Here is a 21,554-nt window from a genome sequence, read left to right on the forward strand (position 1 = left end):
CACTTTAAGTTATGTTCATGTTGGAAGAATGTTATATATATATGTGTGTTATTTATATTGGGGTCATTGCATTTTATATAAACAGAAGGATACGGATGTGAGGGCGGAGTATGGGGGCAATGACCCGTGTTTTTCTATGTTAAGTTATTATTATTATTATATTATGATTGTTTAATAAAAGCTGTGGACAGTTTTGACCCATATACCATAGTGTCAGTGTCTTATTGGGATAGGTATGTGGGATGGTTGTCCAAGGTTTCCGACTGCCCATATGGCGACTATGCCAATCTCACTGTTATTGATCATTTACCTTCAATAAATATAACCTTTTGGCATAGTTACTCTATGACACACGTGGATGATATTTCTTTTCAGGGAAATTCCATTCTTTCCTTTGAAAATATACAATATAAATATAATCTACCTGGTAACTCAAGAACAGATTACATAGAAATTAGTGAAAACTGAAAGAAACGTTAGAGACGTGGATCTAAACTACACAATCCTGGAAATTTCAACATTAGAAAAGTTATTTATACACTACCCAGGACGAAAAGGGATATTATCCATATGCTACTCAACACACAATGCTAAACCATCATCTAAACTAAGACACAGGTTGTCATGGGAGAGGGAGCTGGGCACACAATATAGTTTGGAGAAATGGTTTCATTTTTTCATAACTCTCATTACTTACTGCACAAATCATCTTGTGAACCATTATAAAATCCTTCATAGATGGAACCCAGCTCCATCTCGACTGCACAATATGAATGGCAGATACTCTGACCGGTGTTGGAGGGACTGTGTATGTGTAGGTAATATGGCTCATATTTGGTAGTTCTGCCCAAAATTGTCAAAATATTGGAAGGAAATCCATAGAGTAATAATAAAAGTAGACTCCTCTATTAGTATCTTAACATCGGAACTAGCTCTACTTAAAGGGACACTATAGTCACCAGAACGACTACAGCTTATTGAATTTGTTCTGGTGAGTAGAATCATTACCTTCAGGCTTTTTGCTGTAAACACTGTCTTTTCAGAGAAAATGCAGTGTTTACATTACAGCCTAGTGATAACTTCACTGGCCACTCCTCAGATGGCTGTTAGAGATCCTTCCTGGGTCATGGCTGCCTAAATTGCATCCAAACATTCAGTATCTCCTCCCTCTGCATGCAGACACTGAACTTTCCTCATAGAGATTCATTGATTCAATTCATCTCTATGAGGAGATGCTGATTGGCCAGGGCTGTGTTTGAATCATGCTGGCTCTGCCCCGGATCTGCCTCTTTGTCAGTCTCAGCCAATCCTATGGGGAAGCATTGTGATTGGATCAGGCTACTCCTTCTGATGATGTCAGCAGACTGTTTGTCTTTTTTGAGGCAAACAGCATGCAGAGCTACAGCTTCAGGCTTGAATACAGTAAGATTTTGCTATATTTATGGAGGCATGAGGGGCCCAGGGGGGCTAGATGGTGGTTTCAACCCTATAGGGTAAGGAATACATGTTTGTGTTCCTGACCCTATAGTGATCCTTTAAGCACTTCCCGGAATCTGGTACCAAAATTGATAGAATCATCATAGGCCACATCCTAATTGCTGCTACCTCGTGTTTACCACAATACTGGAAATCGGATGATACTCCAACACTTAAAGAAGTTTTGAATCTGGTTTTAGAAAATAAAAGGCACAAAATGTCATATAGACAAAACTCAGACTTACCTAAACAACTTCATCACAGTTGGGATAAATAGGAAAACATCATTAAAATAATTTACCATTTATAATCGAAATTCACTGTCATGATTATGCAATGTATAACAAAATGTTAATGTAATATTAAGTTAATTCTCTTTATTGTGGATGGATACCCTTCCCTTTTACCACCTTTCACTCTTCCTCCCTCCCCTGAAAAGCAGATTTATTATCTTTGTTGTAAAGATTTTAATACTTCAATAAACAATATTTGAAAAGAACATAGCTGGTGGCTGGGAGAACTAATGGTCCACAGAGAGCAGAGCTGGTGGGAGAGCTAATGGACCACAGAGAGCAGAGCTGGTGGGAGAACTAATGAACCACAGAGAGCATAGTGGGTGGGAGAACTAATGGACCACAGAGAGCATAGTGGGTGGGAGAACTAATGGTCCACAGAGAGCATAGTGGGTGGGAGAACTAATGGACCACAGAGAGCATAGTGGGTGGGTGGGAGAACTAGTTAGTGACTGGGCAAACGAATGGTCCACAGAAAGCATAGCTGGTAGCTGGGGAGAACTAATGGCCCACAGAGAGCAGAGCTGGTAGCTGGGGAGAACTAATGGCCCACAGAGAGCAGACCTGGTGACTGGGAGAACTAATGGTCCACAGAGAGCATAGCTGGTGGCTGGGAGAACTAATGGTCCACAGAGAGCATAGCTGGTGGCTGGGAGAACTAATGGTCCACAGAGAGCAGAGCTGGCGGCTGGGAGAACTAATGGTCCACAGAGGGCAGAGCTAGCGGCTGGAAGAACTAATGGTCCACAGAGAGCATAGCTGGTGGCGGGGAGAACTAATGGTCCACAGAGAGCATAGCTGGTGGTTGGGAGAACTAATGGTCCACAGAGAGCATAGCTGGTGGCTGGGAAAACTAATGGTCCACAGAGAGCAGAGCTGGCGGCTGGAAGAACTAATGGTCCACAGAGAGCATAGCTGGTGGCTGGGAGAACTAACGGTCCACAGAGAGCATAGCTGGTGGCTGGGAGAACTAATGGTCCACAGAGGGCAGAGCTGGTGAATGGGAGAATTAATGGTCCACAGAGAGCATAGCTGGTGGCTGGGAGAACTAATGGTCCACAGAGAGCAGAGCTGGTGGCTGGGGAGAACTAATGGTCCACAGAGGGCAGAGCTGGTGGCTGGGAGAGCTAATGGTCCACAGAGAGCAGAGCTGGTGGCTGGAAGAACTAATGGTCCACAGAGAGCAGAGCTGGTGGCTGGGAGAACTAATGGTCCACAGAGAGCATTGCTGTTGGCGGGAAGAACTAATGGACCATAGAGAGCAGTGCCGGTGGCAGGGGAGAACTAATGGTCCACAGAGGGCAGAGCTGGTGATTGGGGAGAAGTAACGGCCCACAGAGAGCAGAGCTGGTGACTGGGAGAACTAATGGTCCACAGAGGGCATAGCTGGCGGCTGGGAGAACTAATGGTCCACAGAGCGCATAGCTGGTGGTTGATGTGGCTGGAAGCACCTCCTTGAATGTCACTGATATTTCTTCATGAATTTTGCGTGGAATTCTGTTATAGTTCTCAAAATAGTCTTTAGTTTATTGATGGGAGAGAGCAGAGTGATCCTGGAACACAAAATATTGTGTTTATAGTTATTAACGGTATCTGATAATCACTTTATTCTTAGCATGTGTCAAGCAATGGTCCCCAATATGCCAGTTACAAGTTACTCTGTCCTGTTAATCCCGCTCGGACTGACCCTAGTGGGTCATTGCAAGCTTCTATTATTATTGGTTAACAATTCTAATTTCCAAATATCCAGGCATTAAATCAGTAAATTGCTCAGAAAGTGCTGTAACAAGTTAGACATGTCGCCTGTACAATACAGAGATAGATCACAATTCATTTTCTTAAAAAGTCCCCCCCTCCCCCCCCCCCCCCCCCCCCCCATTATTCATCCATTCTACTGGATGGTGTAAATGGGAATTTGGAGATCTGTCTGCCTGCAGCTCCTTGCTCCAATTGTCTGAGCCCAATGTGCCCCATAGTATCCTGTGCCCCATGGTATCCTGAGGCCCATGGTATCCTGAACTCCATGGCTCACTCCAGGGGGCCTGGGCGCCCTGTCGACCCCTGCGACCAGGGTGCCTGCCAACATTGTTGTGCGGTCCCGGCCGCGCGGAGCTACCGCCAGGGCCGCAATGAAGGGACCCATCGGGTGGTCCATGCTCTTGGGGCTACCCGATGGCAATGAATTACCTGGGGCCCGGTCAGCACTGGGGTGCTTTAGGAGCGCGACCAAGCCCCATTGTTGATATCAGAGCGCCCACTGGGAGGAAGCCGTCACTTCCTCCCAGCATACACAGAGCAGAGCTGCGCAGGAGGAGAATGCAAGGAGAGGAGGGAGTCAGAGTGGGAGCTCTGACTCCCACCAGCATTAGGCAGCCACTAGACCCCAGGGATGTCACCCACCTGCACCTAAAAGTAGGAAACAGGAGGGTGACTAAAATTTTTAACAGTTTGTGTGTGTGAATGTCTGTATGTGTGTGTGTCTGCATGTGTGTCTGTATCTGTATAGCTGTGTGTCTGCATGTGTGTGTCTGTATCTGTGTGGGTGTGTTTGTGAATGTCTGTATATCTGTGTGTGTGTGTGTCTGCATGTGTGTGTGTGTGTGTGAATGTCTGTATCTGTATATCTGTGTCTGTATGTGTGAATTTCTGTATCTGTATATCTGTGTGTCTGTGTGTGTGCGTGTGTGAATGTCTGTATATGTGTGTCTGCATGTGTGTGTATCTGTATGTATATCTCTTTGTAGATGTACAAAGCAACAACATATGTGAGGAAGGCTGAACTTGATGGACGCAAGTCTCTTTTTAGCTATGTAACTATGTACTATGTACCATGTATGTATATGTGTATATCTTTGCATGTGTGTCCATGTAAAGCTTACACTTTAATGGCCATTGCAGTGATACGAACATCTTCCAGTTATTCAAATATACAGTTGCAAGAAAAAGTATATGAACCCTTTGGAATGATATGGATTCCTGCACAAATTGGTCATAAAATGTGATCTGATCATCATCTAAGTCACAACAATAGACAATCACAGTCTGCTTAAACTAATAACACACAAAGAATGAAATGTTGCCATGTTTTTACTGAACACACCATGTAAACATTCACAGTGCAGGTGGAAAAAGTATGTGAACCCTTGGATTTAATAACTGGTTGAATCTCCTTTGGCAGCAATAACTTCAACTAAACGTTTCCTGTAGTTGCAGATCAGACGTGCACAACGGTCGGGAGTAATTCTTGACCATTCCTCTTTACAGAACTGTTTCAGTAGGAAAGGAAGGCACCGAAGGGCTGGGTTCCCAACAAAGGGAAATAGAGTGTGTCTGCAGAACTCAAGAGGGGATAACCCTTGTATTTACACAGAGATAAAGAAAATAGGCGTGGTCCCTGGCTAAAAAGCTTCAGGAGCGCCAAGGAAAGGAGTCCTGCTTTAAATAATGGTCTAAAATGATTTAATTGCGGGTACCATTGAAAACATGATCCCAATGAAAAATAAATAAACAAATAAAACGTAATATACCACAACCACTATATACACTGGGGTGGGTCTAGACCACAATATGTATTTAGTTGTATTAAGTGTAGCTGATGCCACAGAGGGACAACTCTGCTGCCTGAATCATGCTGTGTTTAAAGTAACTTCTGACAGAAGAGACACAGGCAAATAGCAGCTGAATGTGTCCCAGGTATCAGACTGTAGAAAAATTCGAAAGTATCAGCTTCGAAGCAACAAAGTATCCCTTGGTAACACAAGAAATATTGAGTTACCAAGTGGTATGCTGGAGAGTCTATGTATCAACCAATATGCTACTGTAAGACTAGCAAAGTCCGCTAATATAGTGATTGCCCCTAGTCTTAAAGGAGCTGTAGATTTGCTGCTGAAAAAGAAAAACAGATTCTATACTGAACACTTGTAAACTAGTGGTATGCTGGAGAGTCTTAGTATCAACCAAGTTTCTATTGTCAGACTAGTAAAGTCCGCTAGTACAGTAATTGCCCCTAGTCTTGAGGGAGCTGTAGATTGTCTGCTGAAAAAGAAAAGAGATTCTATACTGAACACTTGTAAACTAATAGTGGCTAGCTCTAACATCGGTTAGGCGACCAATAGACCCACTTCGCAACCCCAGTGATCACATCAATCCGTGCTGGTTAAAATAAAAAAGAGAGTAACCAGCAATCCGTGCTGGTTAAAATAAAAAAGAGAGTAACGACCTAACGTCCGTTTCGGCGCTGTAGGAGCGCCTTTGTCAAAGGTGAACCGGGTTATGCCCGCCACTTGGTTTAAATACCCAGACCGGCAGATCAGACAACCAATCATGGCGCTGGGCGTGCCTGCCTCTTCGCGCCAAATTTCCAAGTGACATGAAGCCAGTCAATCGTCAATGCGTCAGCCCACGGGGGTGTGAGTGGGGCGGGCACATAGACGCGGAGGGGATGTCAATCATCGGCCAGATTCAGTATGCCGAAAAAAGGCTCCTCCCCCGTGTGGAAAATTAACTTATAGCTCTCACTGTTCGTCGGAAGACATCATGCGTTGAATCGCATTGTACACAAGGACGGGATGCCCGTCTAGGGAAGGATTAATGTCTAAGAGATCAGCAAAATAAATGTCATAAATATAGATATGTACCCCTTGATCAGGAATGCTAGACAGAACTGTCTAGATGAGTCTAAGATCCTGTACTGGGACTCCAAAATGAATTGAATATATAGTCACACCTTATAGAGATATAGGAGAAAGGGAGGGGTTGACTGTGAACCTGAACGTTATTAGGCTCCCATTATCATCATAAACATGTGAAGTGGGATGCACAATTTCAAAGTACACAGGGCACTGCTGTAAAATTTAATGTAAGGTGGACAGTGTTCATTACTGCAAAGAGCTCATCCAAATTGAAGGAAAAATGCCAATGTGTGAATACAGAGCCCCTACTCCATGCACGATAAAACGTGTTCTATTAAAGGGGACATGAATCTTACTTCACACATTGGGGGCCAGATTGAAAAAGGGGTATAATGGAAATGTTGGTCCATATGGAATGGATAATGAACGGTGACTGCTTCTAAGTCAGATGGGTACCCGGTTGAACACGCTCTATGTGTACACAAAGTGATATCTGTTAGAAGGAAGACATAAATAAAAGACTGAACAACACATATCTATATACATATATACAGTGGTAAATCATCATGATTCAATAAAAGGAGTGAAGGTAAAACCCTCATTGAGGCCTTTGGGGGCTAATGTGTCAAATTTGTAAATCCAATAGCACTCCCTTCGTTTAAGGGTCTGATCTAAATCTCCACCTCTTTTGCCCAGCTGGATTTTTTCTATTCCCGCAAACTTGATGCATTTTGGGGTGTCCATATGGATTGGTTCTAATGTGTCTGGCAACTGACGTGTCTCTATTAGAGGTTACAGAGTGGACATGTTCCATAATGCGTCTTTTGAATGGGCGTATGGTTTTTCCCACATATTTCATGCCACACTTACACATTAGTAAGTAGATCATTCCCTGAGTGTTGCAGTTAAAGAACTGTTTTATGGGGATGTCGACAGAGTTGTTGTGGTTTGAGAGGGTTTTTGATCCTTTAGCGATATATGTACACGCAACACATCTCCCACATTGGTACGTGCCGTGTATAGTCATCCAGGTGGTGTTAGTCTTAATAGGTGTAGCGAGGTGACTAGGTACCAGCATTTCTTTAATATTTTTGCCTCTTCTGGCTGTGATGGACACCTTAGTGGAAATTGTGTCCTTTAGGTGTGGGTCTTGTGTTAATAACGGCCAAAAACGGCCCATCACCTTCTTTACCTCATTCCATCCGGCATCGTAGCTTGCTACACATCTGATCTGTTTCTTTGAGTCCAACTTAGGCTCATTATTGAGCAGATTTTCACGATTGCAATTCAATGCTCTCTGGTAGGCGTGTTTTAGACATCTATTTGGATAGCCTCTCTGTTTGAATCTAGCTCTTAGTTCAGTGGCTTTTAGTTTAAAGTCCTCAATAGATGAGCAATTCCTTCTCAGTCGGAGATATTGGCCCACCGGTATCCCTCTCTTGAGGGGGATGGGGTGGTGACTCTCCCATCGTAGCATACTGTTGGTAGAGGTGGGCTTACGATATAGGGTGGTAGCAATCTCGAGGTTATCAGTTATCCTGAATGTGCAGTCCAAGAAGTTAAGTGCCTGATCTCCAAACTCCATGGTAAATCTGAGATTCAGATTATTACTGTTTAGTGTCTCTACAAAGGCTACAAACTGAGATTGAGTGCCTGTCCAAATGATAAGGATGTCGTCTATATATCTTTTCCATAGAAAGATACAATCGATAAAGTTGGTGTTGTGCTCAGTAAAGACCCATTCACTCTCCCACCATCCAAGGTGCAGGTTAGCGTATGATGGGGCACACGATGTCCCCAATCGCTGTCACCTGCACCTGGTGGTAATATTTGCTCAACAGGTCTAACACAAAAGTAGTGTGAGCATTGTGTTCTGCACCCCTCTTCTTGAGGAAGTATTCAATGTGATCCAAGCCACTGGAGTGTGGAATGGAGGAGTATAAGGCCTCTACATCTAGACTGCATAGTGTTGAGCCCTTAGGTCGGCCAAAACCATCTATTGAGGTTTTTGGCCGTTATTAACACAAGACCCACACCTAAAGGACACAATTTACACTAAGGTGTCCATCACAGCCAGAAGAGGCAAAATATTAAAGAAATGCTGGTACCTAGTCACCTCGCTACACCTATTAAGACTAACACCACCTGGATGACTATACACGGCACGCACCAATGTGGGAGATGTGTCGCGTGTACATATATCGTTAAAGGATCAAAAACCCTCTCAAACCACAACAACTCTGTCGACATCCCCATAAAACAGTTCTTTAACTGCAACACTCAGGGAATGATCTACTTACTAATGTGTAAGTGTGGCATGAAATATGTGGGAAAAACCATACGCCCATTCAAAAGACGCATTATGGAACATGTCCACTCTGTAACCTCTAATAGAGACACGTCAGTTGCCAGACACATTAGAACCAATCCATATGGACACCCCAAAATGCATCAAGTTTGCGGGAATAGAAAAAATCCAGCTGGGCAAAAGAGGTAGAGATTCAGATCAGACCCTTAAACGAAGGGAGTGCTATTGGATTTACAAATTTGACACATTAGCCCCCAAAGGCCTCAATGAGGGTTTTACCTTCACTCCTTTTATTGAATCATGATGATTTACCACTGTATATATGTATATAGATATGTGTTGTTCAGTCTTTTATTTATGTCTTCCTTCTAACAGATATCACTTTGTGTACACATAGAGCGTGTTCAACCGGGTACCCATCTGACTTAGTAGCAGTCACCGTTCATTATCCATTCCATATGGACCAACATTTCCATTATACCCCTTTTTCAATCTGGCCCCCAATGTGTGAAGTAAGATTCATGTCCCCTTTAATAGAACACGTTTTATCGTGCATGGAGTAGGGGCTCTGTATTCACACATTGGCATTTTTCCTTCAATTTGGATGAGCTCTTTGCAGTAATGAACGCTGTCCACCTTACATTAAATTTTACAGCAGTGCCCTGTGTACTTTGAAATTGTGCATCCCACTTCACATGTTTATGATGATAATGGGAGCCTAATAACGTTCAGGTTCACAGTCAACCCCCCCCCCCTTTCTCCTATATCTCTATAAGGTGTGACTATATATTCAATTCATTTTGGAGTCCCAGTACAGGATCTTAGACTCATCTAGACAATTCTGTCTAGCATTCCTGATCAAGGGGTACATATCTATATTTATGACATTTATTTTGCTGATCTCTTAGACATTAATCCTTCCCTAGACGGGCATCCCGTCCTTGTGTACAATGCGATTCAACGCATGATGTCTTCCGACGAACAGTGAGAGCTATAAGTTAATTTTCCACACGGGGGAGGAGCCTTTTTTTGGCATACTGAATCTGGCCGATGATTGACATCCCCTCCGCGTCTATGTGCCCGCCCCACTCACACCCACGTGGGCTGACGCATTGACGATTGACTGGCTACATGTCACTCGGAAATTTGGCGCGAAGAGGCAGGCACGCCCAGCGCCATGATTGGTTGTCTGATCTGCCGGTCTGGGTATTTAAACCAAGTGGCGGGCATAACCCGGTTCACCTTTGACAAAGGCGCTCCTACAGCGCCGAAACGGACGTTAGGTCGTTACTCTCTTTTTTATTTTAACCAGCACGGATTGATGTGATCACTGGGGTTGCGAAGTGGGTCTATTGGTCGCCTAACCGATGTTAGAGCTAGCCACTATTAGTTTACAAGTGTTCAGTATAGAATCTCTTTTCTTTTTCAGCAGACAATCTACAGCTCCCTCAAGACTAGGGGCAATTACTGTACTAGCGGACTTTACTAGTCTGACAATAGAAACTTGGTTGATACTAAGACTCTCCAGCATACCACTAGTTTACAAGTGTTCAGTATAGAATCTGTTTTTCTTTTTCAGCAGCAAATCTACAGCTCCTTTAAGACTAGGGGCAATCACTATATTAGCGGACTTTGCTAGTCTTACAGTAGCATATTGGTTGATACATAGACTCTCCAGCATACCACTTGGTAACTCAATATTTCTTGTGTTACCAAGGGATACTTTGTTGCTTCGAAGCTGATACTTTCGAATTTTTCTACAGTCTGATACCTGGGACACATTCAGCTGCTATTTGCCTGTGTCTCTTCTGTCAGAAGTTACTTTAAACACAGCATGATTCAGGCAGCAGAGTTGTCCCTCTGTGGCATCAGCTACACTTAATACAACTAAATACATATTGTGGTCTAGACCCACCCCAGTGTATATAGTGGTTGTGGTATGTTAAGTTTTATTTGTTTATTTATTTTTCATTGGGATCATGTTTTCAATGGTACCCGCAATTAAATCATTTTAGACCATTATTTAAAGCAGGACTCCTTTCCTTGGCGCTCCTGGAGCTCTTTAGTCAGGGACCACGCCTATTTTCTTTAGAACTGTTTCAGTTCAACAATATTCTTGGGATGTCTGGTGTGAATCGCTTTTTTTTTTTTGTAAATCTGTTTATTAAGGTGTAATAATCCGCAAAGAGGTGGCTCGCAGGCCAGACAAAAAGATAACATTTCCGAAGTAAGGTAAAGCGAGTATAAAATTTCCGATAACCAATTTTCGGCAAGTGAAACAGGACTAGTACAATTAAACGTTTTAAAATCAGGAATTCTGAGTATTGATCAATATGACAAGTCCCGTGTTTCCTTCCCACTAGATGTGGGTGCAGAGAGCGAGCTTCATCTTAGATTGCCTTAGTGATGTATGTGTGAGTGTATGAGTGTTTACACATGTCGTGCTGTTGCTTTTGGTTGGACATAGACTATATCTGGAGCTCACCCGTGGAGAACAGGGTTTAAATATGTCGGATGAGCAGTCACCACCTCAGGGGATTGGGATCAGGTCAGATAACGGTATAGTAAAGGAGAGGGAGACCAGCGAGTCTCGAGGGTAGCTCTATATAAGGTCGGGCCAGCAAGAGTTGGGTGGTAGGTTACGGCCAATGACACCATCGAGTCTTCCATATACGTGGTAGTGTCAAGAGTGGGGTCCTATCTACGTTCCGGAGTGCGCGTGTAGAAAATTAGCATCTATTCAGTGGTGCTTAGGTACCCCGAACTAAGTAAGTTAAATTAAAGGCCCATCACACAACACACCCATGTCCCCACCCAGGATGTCCAAGTGCGTGGACCTATGGTAGGAAATCAAGTCCTAATGCGGGCGCCGACCCTTCCCACGCGACATTCATCCATAGCAGAGCCCGAGACATGTTCACCAGCCACCCCCGCCTCCACATCGTTGAGTTGTGAATCACTTTCTTGAGGTCATGCCACAGCATCTCAATCGGGTTGAGGTCAGGACTCTGACTGGGCCACTTCAGAAGGCGTATTTTCTTCTGTTTAAGCCATTCTGTTGTTGATTTACTTCTATGCTTTGGGTCATTGTCCTGTTGCAACACCCATCTTCTGTTGAGCTTCAGCTGGTAGACAGATTGCCTTGTTCTCCTGCAAAATGTCTTGATAAACTTGGGAATTCATTTTTCCTTCGATGATAGCAATCTGTCCAGGCCCTGACGCAGGAAAGCAGCCCCAAACCATGATGCCCCCACCACCATACTTCACAGTTGGGATGAGGTTTTGATGGTGGTGTGCTGTGCCTCTTTTTCGCCACACATAGTGTTGTGTGTTTCTTCCAAACAACTCAACTTTGGTTTCATCTGTCGACAGAATATTTTGCCAGTACTGCTGTGGAACATCCAGGTGCTCTTGTGCAAACTGTAAACGTGCAGCAATGTTTTTTTTGGACAGCAGTGGCTTCCTCTGTGGTATCCTCCCATGAAATCAATTTTTGTTTAGTGTTTTACATATTGTAGATTCGCTAACAGGGATGTTAGCATTTGCCAGTGACTTTTGTAAGTCTTTAGCTGACACTCTAGGATTCTTCTTCACCTCATTGAGCAGTCTGCGCTGTGCTCTTGCAGTCATCTTTAAAGGACGGCCACTCCTAGGGAGAGTAGCAGCAGTGCTGAACTTTCTCCATTTGTAGACAATTTGTCTTACCGTGAACTGATGAACAGCAAGGCTTTTGGAGATACTTTTATAACCCTTTCCAGCTTTATGCAAGTCAACAATTCTTAATTGTAGGTCTTCTGAGAGCTCTTTTGTGCGAGGCATCATTCACATCAGGCAATGCTTCTTGTGAAAAGCAAACCCAGAACTGGTGTGTGTTTTTTATAGGGCAGGGCAGCTGTTACCAACACCTCCAATCTCATCTCATTGATTGGACTCCAGTTGGCTGACATCTCACTCCAATTAGCTCTTGGAGATGTCATTAGTCTAGGGGTTCACATACTTTTTCCACCTGCACTGTGAATGTTTACATGGTGTGTTCAATAAAAACATGGCAACATTTCATTCTTTGTGTGTTATTAGTTTAAGCAGACTGTGATTGTCTATTGTTGTGACTTAGATGATGATCAGATCACATTTTATGACCAATTTGTGCAGAAATCCATATCATTCCAAAGGGTTCACATACTTTTTCTTGCAACTGTAAATAGGGATGTGGGATAGTGCGCAGGTAACGTTTGTTGTTTTTAAGTTACAACTTTGTAATTATATGATCAGTTAAATAAACTGAATCTCGTTAACGCTATGTTATCAATGGACATCAGAATAATCACTGTAACAGATCCCTGTTCCTACATTACTATGACTGGATAGGTATACCGAACAGATTGCCCCATTTGGTTTGTATACCGAATAAAGTACTGACCACCCAGAACAGTTGTGTGCCGCTCGTTAACCCACTTGAACTCACTAACACCTTCACAAACCGTAATCACTTCAACAGCTGTCGGCTGGGTTGCCATCGTTCATATGTATGAACACGAGGCGGCGGCCATCTTGGTTTTTGAACGCTCCCCACGGTGTTTGGTCATCGAGTGTATGGAACTATTATCGGGCACTCAGCGGCGTGAACACCGCTGGAAGTTCCACGTCCACCTGCGTTCATTTCCATTGGTCTAAGATGAGCGGCGTTCAGTGGGAGTAAACTCCAGAACAAGATACACAGTGTAAGCGTACGCACGAACAGTTTATTTGTATATATGGTTATATTTCATACTCCCGAAAGAGACCAAACGCACAGGCTGAATTCATGGAACTCTTTTGGGCAGGCACCTTGTGTGTGGTCGGTCTAAACTATACCTCAGTGGCGATTTGGCTACGTTCGTGGGATCTGAGCGCTTTTCGGATATGTTGGGCGCTCAGATCCAGGCTGTCCGGGGATATAGTACTTGAGGGGGTACCACACTGTTAAAAGGGTGTTGAGGGGTTAATACATATATGTCCTATACATGTCCTGGACCTGAGAGTTAATATAATTATGTTGTGTACTTTGTGTCTGTCCCCTCTCAGGTCCAGTGGGGAATGCCCCTCAAATATGTTATTGTAGACCCCTTGCATGGGGATTCACATAAAAGGCCATGTGTGGTCCCAATAAAACCAGTTCCTGCTTACCCTCAACACAGAGCCTTGTCTCGTGATTGATGGAACCGCTATACCTGCTTTGATTACCGCTTGGGATTACTACATGCGAAATACTTTGCTCAGACTAGGGAAAAGGACATCTCTAGTGGCGGAAACCCCTCTTCACTCAGGGTGGCCACCACAATCACACATTATACCCAGGATAACAGACATGGTGACATACCTAATGTGATAGGTGTCCTTTACTTGTCCAAAGCAACTTCCAGGAGCCAAAGCAATACCAGTCTCCTCCAGCAGGTGGTGGCAGAACATGTTGTCTGGTTCCAGGCCTTGAGTCTGACAATGAAGACACAGCATTGGTAAATGGTCTAATAAGTGGGATGTGTTAACATATTCCCTGTAACAATCTCTCCATCAGACAGTCTGTAGAAATACTTTCATTCATTTAGGATTTAATCAGACTGTTAGCCGGTGTCACCTTGAAAATACAAATATCTAAACAGGTGTTATCGCTAGATCTCCATGGTAACATGTGTTTTCTGTCCCATGACAACCTTCGAAAAGTTGCTAAAATAAGGTGAAAATTCCCTCGAGTTTCCATAATGGGATCGTGTGATCTGTGGGCTATCAGAGATATAGAAAGTCACGTTGAAGACACATCTGACAGTCGGAGATTATTTTTGATATATTCAGTTTAGACTCCGGCTATTAGGAGCGCAGGGCAGTCTACACCTTCATCTTTCGAAAAGCTGTGTATTTCAGGGAGATGTAAGAAAGGTCCAATTTAAACTCTATACTTATATCTAAGTCAGGAACCATCAGTGTGGGGCACACTTAGATATGTGTCACATTGGGAATCAGATTTAGGTGAAGCCCCAGAGATGGGAGTGTGGACAGATATCTGGAGAACAGCGTCTAGAATATCAATTTGCGTGTTCTCACAGGAGCGAATGTTTACGATTTTGTTTAGGTGGAATGTTACTCCGGTTTTTATGTATAGAATTGGTAGAAAAACATCAGATCTTTTCTGGCGATTATGTGCACCTACCTACATATGTGGTGGGAGTGTCCTAAAATTACTCACTTTTGGAAACCAGTAAAAGGTCAATTGAATTCTCGCCTTGGATATATTTAATCTCTCAACCTATAGAGGGGATGTCAAAGCATTCACAGAAACTACTACATTCCATAACATTCGCAGCCCGTAGAGTTATTGCTCCTGGATGGTTGAAACCTGATATTCCCCCAATAAGTAAAGTTATTTTAAAAATTGAAGATAATTTACTCAGGATTAACTAACTTCAAAAATCAGACATTCAACCCCATCCTTTATTAAAATTTGGGATCCCTGGTGAAAGTTTATTACTAATAAAAATAGATAAGAAAACCGAACTGTATCTGTGACAAACTCCCCTTTTTACGTGAGTTTGCCACGAGCTCCTGGAGGAGCCTGCTTGCCAGCCTCCTGCCCACAGACTATGGACCCTTTGGAAAATAATGTAAAAGTCTATGTTCGTATATTTTTGGAGTTAAATGGCCACACTTCAACCTTTCAAAGCGGCACTTCGAACTACCAAACAACCGCACAAACCAGAGACCACCCTGGAGCTTGTTAACACCTATTAACACCTTGGAACGTTTCTCATCGCAGTGACGAGGTGCTGGCCATCTTGTTCGCATGAACGCAGGCAGCAGTGTTTGGGCATGAATCTCCTGGAACTAAAATCAGATACAGAAACTTCCGAACACCGCTGGACTTCCATCATCGCCTGCATTTGTTTCTATTTAGCTTAGAAGGGCACTGTTTGGTGAGATCATTCATCTGGATGAAGGAAACAAGCTCCAGGGTAAGACTATTGACTCTGTTCGGTAGTTTGTTCGGTTTCAAACTAATGAACTAGACCGACCGCAAGCCCTGATTCTCTGGAACTGTTTTGGGCATGGGACCATGCCTGTGATTGGTCAAATAAATGACTTCCATAGAATTTCTGAACCCCTGAACTGATCTGGGTGATTTTTGGATACGTTGGTCACCCATATCAGGTCTATCAGGGGATGTAACATTTGTGGTGTTTTATGTATGTTTGGGGTACTTTTGGGACTTTTTAGAAATGTGTGTTTTTCCTGCCTGGAGATAATTGGGTTAATGCAGTATCTGATCCAATTATCTCCCAGGCCGAGGGGAGGGATTGTGTGCTATGTGTGGGAGTGCCTTACATTGTAAATGTGTTATTATTGGTTTGCAAGATTGTGTCCCTGTCCCCAACAAGGTCCATGTGGGTGTACCCCTTGCTTGAGAACTTGCATAAAAGGCCAAGTGTGGCACCATTAAAATCTATTCTAGCTTACACTCCAAAACTGTGTGTCCTGTGTGTCCTGTTATTGGAGGGAAATAAGATTTACTCCTGTGTCTGCTGTTCCAGCTTGCAGGGGATTCAACAGGGAAAGCCCTTGTAAGGACTAGAGCTCCCTGGACTGAGTATCGCTCAGATCCTGGGGGTGTCTAGAGCTAATTCCCCATTTGGCTCCAGGAGAGAGCGGTTCCAGGAACCCCAGTCAAGCCATGGTGACTGAGTGCAAGAGTGCTGAGGTTTTTCCCCTGTTCCAGCTAGGAAGCAGTCCTTGGCGGAGATACCCAGCCGGGGTACAGGGAGCTCCGTCACAGTATGTTTTAAGGGGAATTACACAGGCATGAATATTTATTTATTTTTGTTTGTTCAATATTTTGTCTCTTCTCTCTCTCTGAGATTAAGTATTTTTAGTCTATACTTGAAAAAATTGGGGGGAAATCAATTTTGTAAAATGTTATAAAGCAATTCATATGTACTGCATAATTAATGTATTTTGCATATGCCTATAATATATAATATTTGTTTGTTTTTGACTTCCTCACATATATAGAGAATAAAAAAAAAAAGAACGTCATGTTGGTTACCTGCGCCAGTTTCACGGCTCTCTCTGGGATGTGGATCCTGGGAAAGGCGTACATTGCGCCCAGGATCAGATTACAGCGGATCCCGGGCGCCTGGTTTAAAATCTCCTCGGTTAGCCTGGCATTCTCTGCTAGCGCACTGAGCACGGCCTTCTTCTCCTGGGAAAATACAATTAAACAGGACAATACGATATGAGACAGAATCGTATCTATTATTCTATTTGTGAGGCCAGGTTCCCAATGTATCATTCCAGATAAAACATTTTATTAATACAGAATTCATCAAGGAGATAATGGATAATGTTATAAACTAAAAGAGCCTTTTCATGAAATTTCACATCAATCTGTGGAATCCCTTCGGACTACTTAATCTGTTTACACCATAGCGCCCCCTATGGACTCATTCCAACTCACCCCCTACACTCAGTGCCAGGCTGATATTATAACAGACACCACTCGCAATTCTTCAGCTTAACTGGGGGTCAGTCTACAAAGAGGGAAGCCATTGTCCATCTTGATCATTTTGTGACACATGGGTTTTACTATAAACAGAGAAAAGGGGGCATCCCTGGCCAATCCATCAGCCCATGGGTAAAGGAAAGGGTTCGTCCACGTATCCATCAGCTTGAATAGTTTACCAATACCTTATTATGTCCGGTCATGATTCTCACCTCCATGAAGGTTTTATAAGATGGATCTGCTGGCTGTGGGGGGTCCATCATTATATCCATGGCCAGCATCCCAATGACATTGGGTAGAGCGAAGGACTTCAATGTGAATAGTTTCTGAAACACAGCTGGGTCAATATTCACAAACTCAATGTACCCACAGCGCAGTCCACACCTGCAGGGGAGAGTTAGGTAGTTTTGGTCAAAACGTTGTGTTGTGGAATTAATGTTTATACAATGTCACTTAGCACAATATAAAGAATCGGCTGAGATAAGAAACCTCGAGTGATCTGTACTCACTCTCCACTGACCCCCTTGGAGACAGAATTGACTGAAACGAGCTGGATCTGCTGGGAGTATCGGGGTCCCATCTCAAATAGAACTTTCTTGAAGGAATGGAAAGTGGCACCCACACCAAAAACATTCTCCTGATAGACCTGTGCAATGGACGCAAGAAAAGAAGAAGAAAGCAATGAACGAGAAAAGGAAGGAAGAATGGAAAATATATAATATACGCCTCTTTCCCCTTTTTCCTTCCCACTGGATAACTGTTTCCCACTTACATCAGTGATTCCGCCTCGTGTTTCCCCCAGTGTTGCTCCGGTCGAGTTAAAGAGTGCCATTAAATTCCATCTATACAGTGTACAAGCTGAATTGCGAGTAAATGTATATATTGAGAGAAAAGACTATTTAAAGATATATCTATCTCCCACCTGTCAGACGATTATTCGTCATGGACTCTATGCAGACAATTTGACTGACAAAGGAGAGCAAAAAAGGCCAACCACGGTACTTCTACTCTACACACTTAGCAACCACAGCGCATGCACTGTGGTTGCTATGATACCTGCCTGGAGGCTGTCCTTTTTTTCAGAGGCTGGCATGCTGGCAATGAAGCCGGTGTGTCTGCATTGCATAGGAGGTATTCCCTGTTTGGATGAAGATCCCCCAATCAGGACAAAATAAAGAAAAGACCAGGGGGAGCGGAGAAGGCGTTGCAGAACTGTAGACACATAGCTCTGTGAGGGCATAGCAGCACTGGACTGGAGACACATAGCTCTGTGAGGGCATAGCAGCACTGGACTGGAGACACATAGCTCTGTGAGGGCATAGCAGTGCTGGACTGGAGACACATAGCTCTATGAGGGCATAGCAGGACTGGACTGGAGACACATAGCTCTGTGAGGGCATAGCAGCACTGGACTGGAGACACATAGCTCTGTGAGGGCATAGCAGTGCTGGACTGGAGACACATAGCTCTATGAGGGCATAGCAGGACTGGACTGGAGACACGTAGCTCTGTGAGGGCATAGCAGTGCTGGACTGGAGACACATAGCTCTATGAGGGTATAGCAGGACTGGACTGGAGACACGTAGCTCTGTGAGGGCATAGCAGGACTGGACTGGAGACACATAGCTTTGTGAGGGCATAGCAGGACTGGAGACACATAGCTCTGTGAGGGCATAGCAGGACTGGACTGGAGACACATAGCTCTATGAGGGTATAGCAGGACTGGACTGGAGACACGTAGCTCTGTGAGGGCATAGCAGGACTGGACTGGAGACACATAGCTTTGTGAGGGCATAGCAGGACTGGAGACACATAGCTCTGTGAGGGCATAGCAGGACTGGACTGGAGACACATAGCTCTGTGAGGGTATAGCAGGACTGGACTGGAGACACATAGCTCTGTGAGGGCATAGCAGCGCTGGACTGGAGACACATTGCTCTGTGATGGCATAGCAGGACTGGACTGGAGACATATAGCTCTGTGAGGGCATAGCAGGACTGGACTGGAGACACATAGCTCTGTGAGGGCATAGCAGGACTGGACTGGAGACACATAGCTCTGTGAGGGCATAGCAGGACTGGACTGGAGACACATAGCTCTGTGAGGGTATAGCAGGACTGGACTGGAGACACATAGCTCTGTGAGGGCATAGCAGGACTGGACTGGAGACACATAGCTCTGTGATGGCATAGCAGTACTGGAGACACATAGCTCTGTGAGGGCATAGCAGGACTGGACTGGAGACACATAGCTCTGTGAGGGCATAGCAGGACTGGACTGGAGACACATAGCTCTATGAGGGCATAGCAGGACTGGACTGGAGACACATAGCTCTGTGAGGGCATAGCAGCACTGGACTGGAGACACATAGCTCTGTGAGGCATAGCAGGACTGGACTGGAGACACATAGCTCTGTGAGGGCATAGCAGCACTGGACTGGAGACACATAGCTCTGTGAGGGCATAGCAGTGCTGGACTGGAGACACATAGCTCTATGAGGGCATAGCAGGACTGGACTGGAGACACGTAGCTCTGTGAGGGCATAGCAGTGCTGGACTGGAGACACATAGCTCTATGAGGGTATAGCAGGACTGGACTGGAGACACGTAGCTCTGTGAGGGCATAGCAGGACTGGACTGGAGACACATAGCTTTGTGAGGGCATAGCAGGACTGGAGACACATAGCTCTGTGAGGGCATAGCAGTGCTGGACTGGAGACACATAGCTCTATGAGGGTATAGCAGGACTGGACTGGAGACACGTAGCTCTGTGAGGGCATAGCAGGACTGGACTGGAGACACATAGCTTTGTGAGGGCATAGCAGGACTGGAGACACATAGCTCTGTGAGGGCATAGCAGGACTGGACTGGAGACACATAGCTCTGTGAGGGTATAGCAGGACTGGACTGGAGACACATAGCTCTGTGAGGGCATAGCAGCGCTGGACTGGAGACACATTGCTCTGTGATGGCATAGCAGGACTGGACTGGAGACATATAGCTCTGTGAGGGCATAGCAGGACTGGACTGGAGACACATAGCTTTGTGAGGGCATAGCAGGACTGGACTGGAGACACATAGCTCTGTGAGGGCATAGCAGGACTGGACTGGAGACACATAGCTCTGTGAGGGTATAGCAGGACTGGACTGGAGACACATAGCTCTGTGAGGGCATAGCAGGACTGGACTGGAGACACATAGCTCTGTGATGGCATAGCAGTACTGGAGACACATAGCTCTGTGAGGGCATAGCAGGACTGGACTGGAGACACATAGCTCTGTGAGGGCATAGCAGGACTGGACTGGAGACACATAGCTCTGTGAGGGCATAGCAGCGCTGGACTGGAGACACATTGCTCTGTGAGGGCATAGCAGGACTGGACTAGAGACACATAGCTCTGTGAGGGCATAGCAGGACTGGACTGGAGACACGTAGCTCTGTGAGGGTATAGCAGGACTGGACTGGAGACACATAGCTCTGTGAGGGCATAGCAGGACTGGACTGGAGACACATAGCTCTGTGATGGCATAGCAGTACTGGAGACACATAGCTCTGTGAGGGCATAGCAGGACTGGACTGGAGACACATAGCTCTGTGAAGGCATAGCAGGACTGGACTGGAGACACATAGCTCTGTGAGGGCATAGCAGCGCTGGACTGGAGACACATTGCTCTGTGAGGGCATAGCAGGACTGGACTGGAGACACATAGCTCTGTGATGGCATAGCAGTACTGGAGACACATAGCTCTGTGAGGGCATAGCAGGACTGGACTGGAGACACATAGCTCTGTGAAGGCATAGCAGGACTGGACTGGAGACACATAGCTCTGTGAGGGCATAGCAGCACTGGACTGGAGACACATAGCTCTGTGAGGGCATAGCAGCACTGGACTGGAGACACATAGCTCTGTGAGGGCATAGCAGTGCTGGACTGGAGACACATAGCTCTATGAGGGCATAGCAGGACTGGACTGGAGACACATAGCTCTGTGAGGGCATAGCAGCACTGGACTGGAGACACATAGCTCTGTGAGGGCATAGCAGTGCTGGACTGGAGACACATAGCTCTATGAGGGCATAGCAGGACTGGACTGGAGACACGTAGCTCTGTGAGGGCATAGCAGTGCTGGACTGGAGACACATAGCTCTATGAGGGTATAGCAGGACTGGACTGGAGACACGTAGCTCTGTGAGGGCATAGCAGGACTGGACTGGAGACACATAGCTTTGTGAGGGCATAGCAGGACTGGAGACACATAGCTCTGTGAGGGCATAGCAGGACTGGACTGGAGACACATAGCTCTATGAGGGTATAGCAG

The 21,554-nt window shown here is 45.0% G+C and overlaps 1 protein-coding gene across 2 annotated transcripts in view; it reads right to left on the bottom strand.

Moving 5' to 3' along the window:
- Positions 1–1,426: 1,426 nt before the first annotated feature.
- LOC134608257 (alanine aminotransferase 2-like) overlaps positions 1,427–21,554 on the bottom strand; it is a 90,254-nt gene continuing 70,126 nt past the window's right edge. The window contains exons 8-14 of one of the 2 annotated variants that reach the window (XM_063450939.1): positions 17,745–17,881; positions 17,448–17,619; positions 16,780–16,935; positions 14,068–14,180; positions 3,055–3,322; positions 2,334–3,013; positions 1,427–2,019 (exon numbers count right to left, since the gene is read on the bottom strand). In XM_063450939.1, coding sequence (XP_063307009.1) covers positions 3,232–3,322; positions 14,068–14,180; positions 16,780–16,935; positions 17,448–17,619; positions 17,745–17,881 — 669 coding nt within the window. In that variant the 3' untranslated portion in view covers positions 1,427–2,019; positions 2,334–3,013; positions 3,055–3,231. Of the gene's footprint in view, positions 2,020–2,270; positions 3,014–3,054; positions 3,323–14,067; positions 14,181–16,779; positions 16,936–17,447; positions 17,620–17,744; positions 17,882–21,554 lie in introns of those variants that run through there. The other variant, XM_063450938.1, reaches the window with a different exon arrangement.

The sequence above is a fragment of the Pelobates fuscus genome, chromosome 4 (assembly GCF_036172605.1).
Source record: "Pelobates fuscus isolate aPelFus1 chromosome 4, aPelFus1.pri, whole genome shotgun sequence".
Taxonomy (NCBI): domain Eukaryota; kingdom Metazoa; phylum Chordata; class Amphibia; order Anura; family Pelobatidae; genus Pelobates; species Pelobates fuscus.